The sequence below is a fragment of the Marmota monax genome, unplaced genomic scaffold, assembly GCF_021218885.2.
Source record: "Marmota monax isolate L192 unplaced genomic scaffold, Marmota_monax_Labrador192_F-V1.1 WCK01_AAM20220418_F8-fsc00043, whole genome shotgun sequence".
Lineage (NCBI taxonomy): Eukaryota > Metazoa > Chordata > Mammalia > Rodentia > Sciuridae > Marmota > Marmota monax.
In genome coordinates, this window is record NW_026691982.1 from 7,104,297 (window position 1) to 7,120,618 (window position 16,322).

General features: G+C 38.4%; 1 protein-coding gene and 1 non-coding gene across 2 annotated transcripts; both read right to left on the reverse strand.

Annotated features, from left to right (window-relative positions):
* Positions 1–5,084: 5,084 nt before the first annotated feature.
* On the reverse strand, positions 5,085–7,409 carry LOC124095154 (endoplasmin). Its single transcript, XM_046448329.2, has one exon. It carries the CDS (start codon positions 6,869–6,871, stop codon positions 5,342–5,344), a length of 1,530 nt encoding a protein of 509 aa, XP_046304285.2. The 5' UTR covers positions 6,872–7,409; the 3' UTR covers positions 5,085–5,341.
* Position 7,410: 1 nt separating this feature from the next.
* On the reverse strand, positions 7,411–7,517 carry LOC124095360 (U6 spliceosomal RNA). The gene has a single exon (XR_006852451.1). It is a non-coding gene; the product is annotated as a U6 spliceosomal RNA (small nuclear RNA).
* Positions 7,518–16,322: the final 8,805 nt, after the last annotated feature.

The following is a 16,322-nucleotide window of genomic DNA, read 5'->3' on the forward strand; positions in this document are numbered from 1 at the left end:
TAATAATTTAAATATATATATATGTAAAATAATGTGTCAGGGTGATGTGTATTCACAGTTGTGTGTTGTAGCTAAACTAATTCTTCTATAGTCAATATTTTTTATTCAAATCATTTGCTACTTTCTGAACCAATTCAGTGAGAAATTGTTCAATATGCATAATGAAACATCGAAATTACAGCAAGACCATTTTAATCTAAATGACCTATTTAACTTCTTCTCTAACATAAAATTATCCAAGTTAGATAATTAAATTTGATTTGAATTGATTGATACTAATTAATCAAATTAAATTCAAACTTTCAGAATTCATAGACTATGAATGAGAGAGAAGAAAATGTTAAAAGTAATTTTACATGTGTCACAGCTTGCAAATTTATGTATTTAAAATACATTTTCACTAAAACTCTGGTATTCAATCTTTACCCATGAAATGCAACATATAGGTGGTCCAACATCGTTTTTCTTTGAATTTTCTTTAATTATTGAGCAAGCTACAAAAGTGTGTTCTTTCTTATCAGGAAAAATGAAGTCAAGAAAAGTGAAGCAAAGAAAAAAATGGAAAGAGAAGAGGGAGAGAAAGAAGGACAGAAAGGGGGAGAGAGAGAGAGAGAGAGAGAACACAAAAGAAAGAAAAAGGATTTGCTATTTATGTGTGAAGTGATGAATATGTTAAATAAATAGCTGGATGGTGATATATATATTATAGACATGTGTGGTGGCACATGTCTGTAATCCCAGCAGTATATTACATCAAATCATCAAGTTGGACAACTTTATGTAGCAAACTATATTGCAAAAAGCTTTAGAGAATCAGATCTTTAAAGTAGCTATTTGCTTCACTTTTTTATCACACTAATTTCACTTACTTCTTTGCACTCACATCTAATTCAAATGACCACTATGTCATTTTTTAAATATTTATTTTTTAGTTGTAGTTGGACCCAATACCTTTATTTCACTTATTTGTTTTTATGTTGTGCTGAGGATCAAACCCAGGGTCTCGCACGTTCAAGGCCAGCGCTCTATGGCTGAGCCACAACCAAGCCCAACTATGTCATTTTTTGATAAACTGCTTCAAACTAATTTTCTATAGGTCTATTTCTTTGTTAAATTTTTGAGCATAGGGATAGTGTCTCTTATGTAGTTCACATTCCTTTGGCTTGCTTAAGATAACCACCTTAGTAATTTGAAGATAGCAATGAATACTCTTTTAGACAGAGTGGTCATATTGTTTAGTACTTTTTATTCCAGTTGTTCACTGTTAATTTAGACAGAATAGAAAAAAATGTGCTTATAACTTCTGAACTCACTTTGAACATTCTATTATGTGAAAATGTTTTGACATATATTTGCTACAATGTATATATTAGCAATTTTTTTTAAAAAATAGTATCTCAGAGTGTATTACTCTTAAATGAGTTGTGTGCCTCTTTACTGATTCCATATTCGAATTTTTTGATAAAAATTAGTTTACTATTTCAGAGGTTAGTGAATTTATGTTTGTAATGTTATATATCTATTATATGGATAAAATGTTTTCTTAGTTTTCTACTTGCTTTAACTTCTGAAGCTCCCAATGAATAAAACATGTTTTTCTCAGTGGTTTATTTTCTGGCTGAATTATTTTCTGATGCTCTGTATCCATGGTTAAAGCTGACTACATATCAGTTCACTTAGAATATTTGTTTTTACATATTTGTTTAAAAAGACTCCTATTTACCACTTCTGAAGATTCAAATTTCATATTTTGAGAATAGGGCATGAGCAATATGTTTTTTTAAATAGCAGTTAGGTTGATCTTTATTTGGAATCATGCTTGAAAAAAATTTTTAAACATGAAGCAGGAGTGGATAGTATTTATCTGCTCAGGTTCTAAAATCAGAAATATAACATTATATTCTAATTGTACAACTCAATTGCAATGCATTTGGAGAAATTAGTTACCCTAAAAGAAAGCACAAAAAATCTTTAGTGTGAGACCATGCTAACGAAAGTATTAACTGTATGATTATTAACTTATTTTTGTTAAGACAGTGATTCCATAGTGCTTTCAGAGATAGAACTCTTTTTCTAATCTACATCATTTGATACTGTATTCTTTATTTTAAATATAATTATATGCATGTTTTATATCTATTCGTGTTATTAAAAATAATATCCAGTTGAGGAAAATGATAAGTTTAGTGGATTTCTAGTTTAGTCATTCATAAAAAAACTCCTTCTCTAGGGCAGGCACTTAATCAAGACAGCATTTTTGCATTTAATGTAAACCAGTCAAAGATCTATGCACTAGCTGGGTGTGGTGGTTCATGTCTGTAATCCCAGCAGTTTGGAAGACTGAAACAGAGGATCACCAAGTTTGAAGCCAGCAAATTAGCAATATCTTAAGCAATTTAGTGAGCCACTGTCTCAAAATAAAATTTTGAGTGGTGTGTTTTAGTGTCTTCGGCATTAAGCTGCCTGGGTTCAATTCCCTGGTACAAAAATCTCTGCTACACTCATGAAATTTACTCATCTTCTAGTTGATAGTGAAAATAAAAAGGTCTAAAGTAAATAATTATTAAGAATGAAGATTATACAACAAGAAAGCAGAAAAGAGAGAAAGGATATAAGGCTATTGCATGGTCCCAGAACACCTAACTGTAAAGATGATAGTTGAAAAACACTTAAAGAAGTCACCTAAGTGAGAATTGTAGGTATCTGGATGAAAGACATTTCAGGTGAGGGAAAAAAAAAAAAAAAAACTTGTACCAAGGCCCTGAGACAGGAGCACTGTTGATGCTGAAAGAACAACAAACAGGCCATTCTGGTGAACTGGAATATATGAGGGAAAATGTCCAAGAAGCAAGTTCAAAATAGAATCTGAATAGTTTTTGGATGATTTTAACAATTTTGCCTTAATAGTAGAGAACAGTTTTAAGCAGTGGGCAAACATAACAAGATTAATGATACTTACTTGCTGATAGACTAAATAGTAACAAGAGTGAAACCCCAGGAGATGACTTAGTAGACTACCACAGCAGTGCAAGTGAGAGAGAGCTTTGGCCAAAGTAATAGTAATAACATCATTTACAAAATCATTTGAAAGATAGACAACGTTGGTAATGAATCAGATGTTCAACTTCACAGTAAGGAAGACAGAATCAAGAGTATCTGAAGGGATAAAGCTTTATTCTCAAGATATAAAATTATTCTTGATTCCCAGACCAGATGCATTTAGTATGATTAGGATTTGCTGACATAACATTGGGGAACGTCAATTTATTTCTTTAAACTAGTTGGGAAAATTCTTTTAGGAAAATAGTTTATATGCTAATATGTGTTCATTAGCTAATTATTAGATTTGAAAATTCATAAACTACAAAATACACAGATTTGCAGAAAGGATGCATCAATATTCTCTTCCTAGAGAATTAACATTTAATGTCAGTTATTTCCATGACATTAAATGTTAACTATATGTTGCCTACTTCCAAATTTATAAATCTAGTTTAGAACTTCCCCAAGCCTAACTGGTGAAACATTCATGATTCATTTATTTTGTATACCTATATTGATGAGCCATAAATCACATAATCCTTGCCTTCAAAATATCTTCTACATATCCACTGCAATCTTTCTAGAACATAATTTGTTTTATCTGTGGGTAATATTAAAATTGCTTCTAAAAAACATTCTCTCCCTTTATTCTTTCCTGATAGCAGCCAGAATGATATTTTGAAAAATATTAAGAAGAACAAATCCTTTATCAAAATTTTATATTTTCCATTTGTTTTAATTAAATTCAACTTATCATTATCAACTAGAAAGCACAGCACAATCTTCCTTCCCCTCCAAAAAAAAAAAAAGACTCGACAATGCTTCTCCCTTAGCCTTCAGATATTTTAGTACTCTAAGTTCCTAAAGTTCCTAAAAAAATAAAATAAAATAAAATCCTGAAAATAAACTTTTATTCTTTGTCAATTTTCCATATGATTTTGCTTATGTTTGAGGTTTTCTACAATGCCTTTAATGTATATTTAATGTTTTCTCATTTTAGACCCCACTTTTTTTAGAGAGAGAGAGAGAATTTTTTACTATTTATTTATTTTTTTAGTTTTCGGTGGACACAACATCTTTATTTTATTTTTATGTGGTGCTGAGGATCAAACCCAGTACCCCGTGCGTGCCAGACGAGTGCGCTGCCACTTGAGCCACATCCCCAGCCCCAAGACCCCACTTTTAAAAGACTTTTTTTCAAGGGACAACATTCATGACAAACTTATCTAAATAATAATCCTCACTTCCTGCTGGTTTGACATTTTTTTGCATTTAATTTTTATTTTTTCTTATTAATTATAAATGACAGTAGGATGCATATTGACACATCATACATAGAGTATAAGTTCTCATTCTTCTGGTTGTACATAATGTAGAGTTTTGCAGGGTAATAATGTCTGGTTCATTCCACTCTCATTCTTACCCCTATACCCCCTCCTCTCCCTTTACTCCCCTCTATCTAATCCATCTCTATTCTTCCCTAAACTCCCCGTCCTTATTGTGAATTAGCACCTGCATACCAGATAAAACATTAGTCCTTTGGCTCCTTGGGACTGGCTTATTTAGCTTAGCATAATATTCTCTAGTTCCATTCATTTACCAGCAAATGCAATAATTTCATTCTTCTTTAAGGCTGAGTAATATTTCATTGTGTATAAATACCACATTTTCTTTATTCATTCATCTGTTGAAAGGCACCTAGATTGGTTGCATAGTTTAGCTATTGTGAATTGTGCTGCTTTAAACATTGATATGGCTGTGTCACTATAGTATGCTGACTTTAAGTCCTTTGTGTAAAAAACAAGCAAGTGGAATAACTTGTTCAAATGGTGGTTCTATTATAAGTTTTCTGAGGAATCTCCATACTGTTTTCCATAAAGGTGGCACCAATTTGCATTCCCACCAGCAATGTATGAGTGTACCTTTTTTTCCCCACATCCTCACAAACAGTGTTGTTTGCATACTCTATAATTGCCTTTCTGATTGGAGTGAGAGGGAATCTCAGTGTAGATTTTTTTTTTTTTTTTTTTTTTGGTATTTGGGATTTTTTATTTTTATATACATGACAAGATTTTACACCAAGAATAGTCAGTTACATAGTACAAATTTACATTCATGAGGAATGTTAAAAAAATTCAACTAAAAAACCCACTTCTTCCTGTGACCCACAATCCCAACATTTTACAGTGCAGGGGAGAAGGGGGCTGGGGAGCGTCCAAAACAAGTCTCTCCCCCGCAAAAAAAATGACTTAAATTTCACATTCTCTCTCCACACAGGATCCAATGGTGAGAGTATAATTTACAATTCGTCTTTTTCAGCTGTAGATTGCTTTGCTGTTTCTTGTTCTTCTTCTTCTGTTCCTGCGTCCAATTCTTCTTCATCTTCGTCCTGCTCTGTGTCTTTGGCTATGTCTTCAGGCTCTTCTTCTGGTTCTTCTTCCACCTTTGCTTCAGGGTCAATGTTTAAACTGAGGCGAAGCATTCTTTCTATTCTATCACCATATGCTTTAGTGTCTGGCAGAAGGTATCCTGACCGAAGAGTTGCCGTTTCAAACAAAACCACAGCAAAATCTAAAACCGTCTTGTCATCTTCATCTTCTTTAACTCGGCGAAGCATGTCTCTGATCAGTGGATGTCTGGGATTAATTTCAAATGTTTTCTTCTGACTGGCATAGTAATTGGTGGAGATGTCCTTGCCCGTCTGATATGCCTGGGCTTTCATGATCCTCTCCATGTTGCCAGACCATCCGTACTGGCTGGCCACAAGAGCACACGGAGACTCTGTCAGGCGCTGTGATACCACAGCTTTTTCAATCTTGTCCTTAAGGGCTTTATCTTTCATCCAGTTGAGCAGAGGCTCAAATTCCTTCTCAGTTGCTTCTCGACTCTCCTTAGTTTTCTCACTTTCATCAAATTTCACTCCTTCCTTGGCAACATTCTGAAACCTCTTCCCATCAAACTCAGGAAGGGCCTGAATACAATATTCATCCACAGGTTCTGTGAGGTAAATGACTTCACAGCCCTTTTTCAGAAGTCGCTCAACAAATGGAGAAGATTCGGCCTCTTTTCTGCTGGACCCAGCCATGAAGTAGATTTTGTCCTGTTTCTCCTTCATTCGTTCCACATACTGGTCTAGACTAGTAATATCAGTTGGATGATGATACGACTGGAATCTAAGAAGTTTAGCAAGACGTGTTGGATTAGAGTGGTCTTCAATCACACCAAGCTTGATGTTGGTACCAAATTCCTTCCAAAAAGTATCATTGTATTTCTCATCAGCAATCTTCTTGATCATGTCTAGCATTTTACGGACAAGCTTCTTCCTGATCACCTTAAGCAGTTTATGTTGCTGAAGAGTCTCACGGGAAACATTTAAGGGGAGATCATCTGAGTCCACAACACCCTTGACAAAATTAAGGTACTTAGGCATCATATCATGGAAGTCATCTGTGATGAACACATGACGCACATACAGCTTAATGTAATCGCTCTTCTTTGATCCATATTCATCAAATAGACCACGTGGAGCAGATGTGGGCACAAATAAAATTGATTTGAAGGTAACTTCCCCTTCAGCAGTAAAGTGGATATAAGCCATGGGGTCATCACTTTCCTTTGAAAATGATTTGTAGAAAGCTTTGTATTCATCATCTTCTACTTCTTTTGATGGTCGCTGCCATATTGGTTTGATATCATTCATAAGTTCCCAATCCCACACTGTTTTTTCAACTTTTTTAGTTTTTGGTTTCTTCTCTTTATCCTCTTCTTCTACTGCAGCTTCATCATCAGATTCTTCTTTTTCTTCTTTGGCTGCTTCTTCTTCTTCCATGGGTTCTTCCACAGTTTCAGTCTTGCTGCTCCATACGTAAATGGGAAAATTGATAAACTGCGAATATTTTTTGATGAGATTTTTAATTGTATCCAATTCAAGGTAATCAGATGCTTCTTATTTTAAGACGAGGGTGATTGTTGTTCCCCGTCCTAGAGTATTTCCTCGTGGGTCAGCAATTACAGAAAATTCATTGGAGTCAGACTCCCAGATGTGCTGGGTATCATTGTTATGTTTTGATGTGACAATAACCTTATCTGCTACAAGGAAGGTAGAATAGAAACCAACACCAAACTGGCCAATCAATTCAGAAGTTGACTGGCTATCTTCTTGTGCTTCAGTCATTTTGTTTAAAAATTCACTTGTCCCAGATTTGGCTATGGTACCAAGGTTTTTAACCAACTCTTCTCTGGTCATTCCTACACCAGTGTCTGTGACATGTAGTAGGTTTTTCTCCTTGTCATACTTAATTTTGACAGTTAATTCCTCATTTCCAGAAAGCGCATTTTCATCAGTTAGTGATATTAGCCTTATCTTATAAAAATATGGAACGCTTCACGAATTTGAGTGTCATCCTTGCACAGGGGCCATGCTAATCTTCTCTGTATCGTTCCAATTTTAGTATATGTGCTGCCGAAGCGAGCACTCAGTGTAGATTTTGATTTGCATTTCTCTAATTGCTAGAGATGTTGAACATTTTTTTTTCATATATTTGTTGATTGATTGTATTTCTTCTTCTGTAAAGTGTCTTTTCAATTCTTTAGACCATTTATTGATTAGGTTATTTGGTTTTATGTTGTTGAGTTTTTTTTTTAGTTCTTTATATATCCTGAAGAGTGGAAACAATCAATAATGTGAAGAGAGAGCCTACAGAATGGGAGAAAATCTTTACCGCACACACTTGCTTTGACATATTTAGGTCTTCTAGGGGAAGACTCTGTCTTTAGGGTCAGAGCCTGATGCTCAGGTAGATTTGGCTAACAGTGGGACAGATTCCACAAAAACAATAACAAAAGTTAAATTGAGTGTTCTGTATGAAATATAATTCTGAGATTTCTGAAATATTGATATTTATATGTATGGATAAATATATTATTTTTAATTTCTAAAATGCTAGCATATTTCTTGGTTAATGAGAGATGATCAATAAAATTATATTTGAAGAAATCATGACATTTTGGGGAAAAACAAAACAATGTGAAACAAGCAAAGTCACATTAATGCATTTTTTTCTTTTCACAATTTTTATTGTACCATTATAGCTGTACATAATAATGGGATTTTCTATTACATATTCATAGACGCACACAATATAATATTTTTTAGCATTCTTTTTTCTTCAATACTGGGGATTGATCCCACAATTAGGCAGGTATTCAATAACTGAGCAATATCTCCATCCCTTTGTAAATTTCTATTCTGAGACAGGGTCTTACTAAGTTTCCCAGACCGACCTCACAGTGCCAATGACTTTGAAATTGAGACATTACTGCCCCAGCTTCCCAAATAGCCAGATTAAAGATGTGTATCACTGATCTTGGTTCTTAAGAGATCTTTTTGATATGCATATAAAAACCCATTTTCTGTGAAGAAAAGTCACTCTTAGTGAGAAGATAAGAAAAATCTGAAGTTTGTCTTTCCTTCAGGAGAAAAAAAAATCTGAGCTACATTATGTTGTTTAAAATGAGGGTTTTCAGTAAGAAGGGGAAGAGGTTGACTTTTTCATTTCCTATTGGTGTTGATAAGATTTTGGGCCAGGATGTTAACTAGGAAGAACATGGTTCAGGGTAATATTGACAAAAAGGGCTTAGGAGATATGAGAGGGGAGAAACCCTAGAGAGGGAATTAATATATGTGACAGGTATCAGTCAGAATCACCACCATATTAATCATTCCTTATCCTCATATTGTAAGTCTGTTAGCACCAAATTCCAGCAAAGTTTTGTAAATGTTATAAACCCATAAAAGAAGTGCCTCAGAGATGTAATGGATGCTCATGAATACTGTGAAAAGCATTAGGAGAAGATAAAGCCATGATCTTTATGAAATTCACAAGAGCGTTACAGCCATCAGGGCCTGTTTACTAGCTGAGGTGACAGGAGACAAGCAGGACTGCTTTGTGACGCAGGTAAGTATTGCTCAGAGGCTACTATATTCGTGTGGGCAAGGTAACTAGTGAAAGACTGAAACTCTTAAGGCCTAGAGAGATGAAGAATTGATTAATACTATTTAGATACTTTAAGAAACTGAAATAAAGTCTGGAATTATCAGAGACCAATAACTTAAAAAGAAACTGGGTTCTTGACTTATATTGTGTAAGGTTATAACTATTAACTCAATGTTTGTTTATTTCATTGTTACTATTTATTCTTACATAGTTTTGCTAAAAATATGATATTATGTGTTAAAATAATCACTCATCAATTCTGCTTCTTAAATTTTAACTTCAGCAAAGGTCTTATTCTAGTATTTTAATATGCTTCATTTTGGCTAATTCTGTTATCTCCTATTCCAAATTTTTGGCCCTCTAACATTTTGTAAAAAAAAAAAAAATTAAGCTAAAACAAACAAAAAACTATATATGAAAAATTATTTCTTACAAAAGCTGGGAAGCTACATTTCTAGAATTTTCAATGAGAATTATACTTAAGACTAAAATCCCACCATGTCTCATTTATTCAGTGATGAATTAAATCAACACATAATTAATATGTTATGCAGGGAGTTTTGAAGATGGCGGCGAGGGGAGTGCATTACCCCCGTGTGCTGCTTCACTGTGTGGGAGTGTGACAAGTCAGGACGGCTGAAGGATATCTTGTTGGGAATTTCCAGCAATAGTGGGGTGCGCCGGAACCTGGAGGAAGGATTTCCATCGCATGAGGATCGGCTACGGGGACTCAAACGCGAGAGGTTTGTCGCACGGAGGGTAAAACTGCTTATTCAGCGAATCGCCCCGCGGCTGGAGTCTGCAAGGCGCGCTGGGATAGAGACGCAGGGTTACAGCGCTGCAGTTTCTGCCAGACGCGCAAGCACCGCACTCAGGGCTGAATTCTGGGTTCGAGACGGGGAAGGAAGCAGTCCATCTCGGTTCTCCACACCGGTCAGACCACAGAGGAGGCCAGCAGCCACCATGTTGGTAAACTGACGTCACCACACCTGTTTTTGACTGACCGCAGCTCATTCAGCCATAGAACAGGTAATTTCAGGCTGCAATTCGCCTGCGGCTTGCAGACAGATTGCTAGGGTTCAGCGCCTGGGGGCTTCTTAAAATCTGATCTTATCGGAGTGAACACGGAGCGCGGGGCGGCCGAGTCCCGGCTCCCGGAGCCGTCCCGGAACCGCCCTGGCTCCGGGCTGCGGAGCCTGCGGAGGCTGCTTCTTGGACCCTGCTAATATCAGAGCAAACACGAAACACCAAGAGGCCAAGGTCCGGCTCCCGGAACTGAGCCCGCGGGGACTGCTTCTTGGAGCTTACACTTGTAGGAGCTTACACCGAGCACAGAGCGGCCGAGTTCCGGCTCCCGGAACCGTCCCGGAACCGCCCTGGCTCAGGGCTGCGGAGCCCGCGGAGGCTGCTTCTTGGACCCTGCTACTATCAGAGCATACACCAAACACTAGGCGGCCGAATTCCGGCTCCCGGAACTGAGCCCGCGGGGGCTGCTTCTTGGAGCCTACACTTATAGGAGCTTACACCGAGCACGGAGCGGCCGAGTTCCGGCTCCCGGAACTTCCCTGGACCGGGGCTGGGAGCCCGCGGAAACTGTGTCTCGGTCCGGGTCCTGCTGAGGGCAGGTCAGGACTCACCCATTGCTTGGGTTGCCTGGCAAGGGGAACGAAATGCTGCCATTCGCATAGGATACCAACATGGCAGAGATCTGATGTCAGCAGAAAGCGGTGGAGGAGAGATCTTCATCAATACCAGCGGTGACATAAGCAGTTGGTCTCCTGGTAAGGGGGGTGAGGCTCAGTCACCCGAGTCTCCTCAATTTGTCCTCGAGCCAGAGGGAAGGAGCCGGGCCGCCGCCAGCCCCCGGAGCAGGCCCAGCGGCTCGCCAGCGTGGTGACCGCGTGACCCCAATTGGAGAGGGGGCGGAGCGGAGCCGCCACCCACACCCGCCAGGTGGGCAGACCCACGACCCAGTAGTACATGGGCGTGGTAGGAGGGGCAGGGCAGAGCCGCCCTTCGCGCTTGCAAGGTAAACAGACCTGTGACAGCCTGGCGGGTCAGGCCCAGTGGCCTGCCAGTGTGGTACACACGTCACCCCAACTCGAGTAGGGGCAGAGCAGATCCTTATCCCACGCCCGGATCAGGCCCTGCCGGTGTGGTGGTCACGTGACCCCAATTGGAGTGGGGGTGGAGCGGAACCGCCACCCGTGCCCGCAGGGTGAGCAGACCAGTGATCAACCTGCAGATCAGGCCCAGGGGTCCGCAGGCGTGGTAGGAGGGGCAGGGCAGATCCGCCGCCCGCGCCTTCAAGGTAGGCAGACCTACAACAGACCTGCGGATCAGGCCCAGGAGCCTGCCGGCGGGGTACAAATACCACCCTAATTGGAGTAGTGACAGAGCAGAGTCGCCTCCCTTGCCAGGAACAGACCCAGCATCCTGCAGGCGGGGTAGTCCCGACACCCCAGTTGGAGTAGGGGCAAAGCAGAGCCTCCACTCGTGCCCGAAAGGTGGGCAGATCTGCGACCGACCAGCAGGACAGGCCCAGTGGCCTGCTGGTACGACAGACACGTCACCCCAATTGGAGTAGGGGCAGAACAGAGCCGCCACCAGCTCCCAGAACAGGCCCAGTGACCTACCGGCGTGGTAGCCACGACACCCCAATTGGAATAAGGAGAGAGCAGAGCCGCCGCCCGCACCTGCAGGAAAGATACGCAAGCAGTATGAAAAGACAAGGAAAGAAAGGACCACAAGCAATGCAGGTCAACGCAACTTTAGAAGAGGTAACAGCTGCAGCAGATGGAATGTCAGATAAAGAATTCAGGATATACATGCTTCAGATGATCTGGAGTATCAAGGAAGACATTAAACAGCAAAATCAGACAATGAAAGATCACTTCGACAACGAATTACGCAAACAAATCCAGGAAGCAAAGGATCAACTATACAGGGAGATAGAGGTTATAAAAAACAAGCAATCAGAAATCCTAGAAATGCAGGAAGCAATAAACCAACTTAAAAACTCAATGGAGAATACTACCAACAGAGTAGAACACTTAGAAGATAGAACATCAGACAATGAAGACAAAGTATTTCAACTGGAAAAGAACATAGACAGCTCAGCAAGACTGTTAAGAAACCATGAGCAGAACATCCAAGAAATATGGGATAACATTAAGAGACCAAACTTAAGAGTCATTGGGATACAGGAAGGTACAGAGCTCCAAACCAAAGGAATGAGCAGTCTATTCCATGAAATAATACAAGAAAACTTCCCAGACTTGAAGAATGAGACAGAATCCCAAATCCTAGAAGCCTACAGGACGCCGAATGTGCAAAATCATAAGAGATCCACACCTAGACACATTATAATGAAGATGCCCAACATACAGAATAAGGAGAGAATTTTAAAAGCTACAAGAGAAAGGAAGCAGATTACATTTAGGGGCAAGCCAATCAGGATAACAGCTGATCTTTCAACACAGACTCTGAAAGCTAGAAGATCCTGGAATAACATATTTCAAACACTGAAAGATAATGGGTTCCAACCAAGAATTGTGTATCCAGCGAAATTAAGCTTCAGGATGGAGAATGAAATTAAAACCTTCCACGATAAACAAAAGTTTAAAGAATTCGCAGCTAGAAAACCATCTCTTCAAAACATCCTAGCCAAAGTATTACAGGAAGAGGAAATGGAAAATAACAATGAAAACCAACAGTGGGAGGTAGGACAGTAAAGGGGGGGGGGAAACAATCAAAGAGGAAAACAAACAATGTTTAGTAACAGAAATAAACAAATATGGCTGGAAGAACAACCCATATCTCAATAATAACCCTAAATGTTAATGGCTTAAACTCACCAATTAAGAGACACAGGCTAGTAGAATGGATCACAAAACAAGACCCAACAATATGCTGCCTACAGGAGACGCATTTGATAGGAAAAGACATACATAGGCTGAAGGTGAAAGGTTGGGAAAAATCATATCACTCATATGGACTTCGGAAACAAGCAGGCGTGTCCATACTCATATCAAATAAAATAGATTTCAAGCCAAAGTTAATCAAAAGAGATAAAGAGGGACACTACATACTGCTTAAGGGAACCATACACCAACAAGACATAACAATCATAAATATTTATGCCCCAAACAATGGTGCAGCTATGTTCGTCAAACAAACTCTTCTCAAGTTCAAGAGTCTAATAGACCACCACACCATAATCATGGGAGACTTCAACACACCTCTCTCGCCACTGGACAGATCTTCCAAACAAAAGTTGAATAAGGAAACTATAGAACTCAATAACACTATTAATAACCTAGACCTAATTGACATATATAGAGTATACCACCCAACATCAAGCAGTTACACTTTTTTCTCAGCAGCACATGGATCCTTCTCAAAAATAGATCATATATTATGTCACAGGGCAACTCTTAGACAATATAAAGGAGTAGAGATATTACCATGCATCTTATCTGATCATAATGGAATGAAACTGAAAATCAACGATAAAAGAAGGAAGGAAAAAGCATACATCAATTGGAGAATGAACAATAGGTTACTGAATGATCAATGGGTTATAGAAGACATCAAGGAGGAAATTAAAAAATTCTTAGAGATAAATGAAAACACAGACACAACATATCGGAATCTATGGGACACATTAAAAGCAGTTCTAAGAGGAAAATTCATTGCTTGGAGTTCATTCCTTAAAAAAAGAAAAAACCAACAAATAAATGATCTCATACTTCATCTCAAAATCCTTGAAAAAGAAGAGCAAAACAACAGCAAAAGAAGTAGAAGGCAAGAAATAATTAAAATCAGAGCTGAAATTAATGAAATCGAAACAAAAGAAACAATTGAAAAAATTGACAAAACTAAAAGTTGGTTCTTTGAAAAAATAAACAAAATCGACAGACCCTTAGCGATGCTAGTGAAGAGAAGAAGAGAGAGAACTCAAATTACTAGCATACGGGATGAAAAAGGCAATATCACAACAGACACTTCAGAAATACAGAAGATAATCAAAAACTATTTTGAATCCTTATACTCCAATAAATTAGAAGATGGTGAAGGCATAGATAAATTTCTTAAGTCATATGATCTGCCCAGATTGAGTCAGGAGGATATAGAAAACCTAAACAGACCAATATCAATTGAGGAGATAGAAGAAACCATCAAAAGACTACCAACTAAGAAAAGCCCAGGTCCCGATGGGTATACAGCAGAATTTTACAAAACCTTTAAAGAAGAACTAATACCAATACTTTTCAAGCTACTTCAGGAAATAGAAAAGGAGGGAGAACTTCCAAATTCATTCTATGAGGCCAACATCACCCTGATACCTAAACCAGACAAAGACACTTCAAAGAAAGAAAACTACAGACCAATATCTCTAATGAACCTAGATGCAAAAATCCTCAATAAAATTCTGGCGAATCGGATACAAAAACATATAAAAAAAATTGTACACCATGATCAAGTAGGATTCATCCCTGGGATGCAAGGCTGGTTCAATATACGGAAATCAATAAATGTTATTCACCACATCAATAGACTTAAAAATAAGAACCATATGATCATCTCGATAGATGCGGAAAAAGCATTTGACAAAGTACAGCATCCCTTTATGTTCAAAACTCTAGAAAAACTAGGGATAACAGGAACATACCTCAATATTGTAAAAGCAATCTATGCTAAGCCTCAGGCTAGCATTATTCTGAATGGAGAAAAACTGAAGGCATTCCCTCTAAAATCTGGAACAAGACAGGGATGCCCTCTCTCTCCACTTCTCTTCAACATAGTTCTCGAAACACTGGCCAGAGCAATTAGACAGACGAAAGAAATTAAAGGCATAAAAATAGGAAAAGAAGAAATTAAATTATCACTATTTGCAGATGATATGATTCTATATCTAGCAGACCCAAAAGGCTCTACAAAGAAACTATTAGAGCTAATAAATGAATTCAGCAAAGTGGCAGGATTTAAAATCAACACGCATAAATCAAAGGCATTCCTGTATATCAGCGACAAATCCTCTGAAATGGAAATGAGGACAACCACTCCATTCAAAATATCTTCAAAAAAAATAAAATACTTGGGAATCAACCTAACAAAAGAGGTGAAAGACTTATACAATGAAAACTACAGAACCCTAAAGAGAGAAATAGAAGAAGATCTTAGAAGATGGAAAAATATACCCTGTTCATGGATAGGCAGAACTAACATCATCAAAATGGCGATATTACCAAAAGTTCTCTATAGGTTTAATGCAATGCCAATCAAAATCCCAATGGCATTTCTTGTAGAAATAGAGAAAGCAATCATGAAATTCATATGGAAAAATAAAAGACCCAGAATAGCAAAAACAATGCTAAGCAAGAAGTGTGAATCAGGCGGTATAGCGATACCAGACTTCAAACTATACTACAGAGCAATAGTAACAAAAACAGCATGGTACTGGTACCAAAACAGGCGTGTGGACCAATGGTACAGAATAGAGGACACAGAAACCAATCCACAAAACTACAACTATCTTATATTTGATAAAGGGGCTAAAAGCATGCAATGGAGGAAGGATAGCATCTTCAACAAATGGTGCTGGGAAAACTGGAAATCCATATGCAACAAAATGAAACTGAATCCCTTTCTCTCGCCATGCACAAAAGTGAATTCAAAATGGATCAAGGAACTTGATATCAAATCAGAGACGCGCCGTCTGATAGAAGAAAAAGTTGGCTACGATCTACAGTCAGTGGGGTCGGGCTCCAAATTCCTCAATAGGACACCCATAGCACAAAAGTTAATAACTAGAATCAACAAATGGGACTTACTCAAACTAAGAAGTTTTTTCTCAGCAAAAGAAACAATAAGAGAGGTAAATAGGGAGCCTACATCCTGGGAACAAATCTTTACTCCTCACACTTCAGATAGAGCCCTAATATCCAGAGTATACAAAGAACTCAAAAAATTAGACAATAAGAGAACAAACAACCCAATCAACAAATGGGCCAAGGACCTGAACAGACACTTCACAGAGGAGGACATACAGTCAATCAACAAGTACATGAAAAAATGCTCAACATCTCTAGCTGTCAGAGAAATGCAAATCAAAACCACCCTAAGATACCATCTCACTCCAGTAAGATTGGCAGCCATTAGGAAGTCAAACAACAACAAGTGCTGGCGAGGATGTGGGGAAAAGGGTACACTTGTACATTGCTGGTGGGACTGCAGATTGGTGCAGCCAATTTGGAAAGCAGTATGGAGAGTTCTTGGAAA

Excerpts from the sequence above, each read along its gene's own strand:
- LOC124095154 (XM_046448329.2), bottom strand. The coding sequence starts at position 6,871 with ATGGAAGAAGAAGAAGCAGCCAAAGAAGAAAAAGAAGAATCTGATGAT.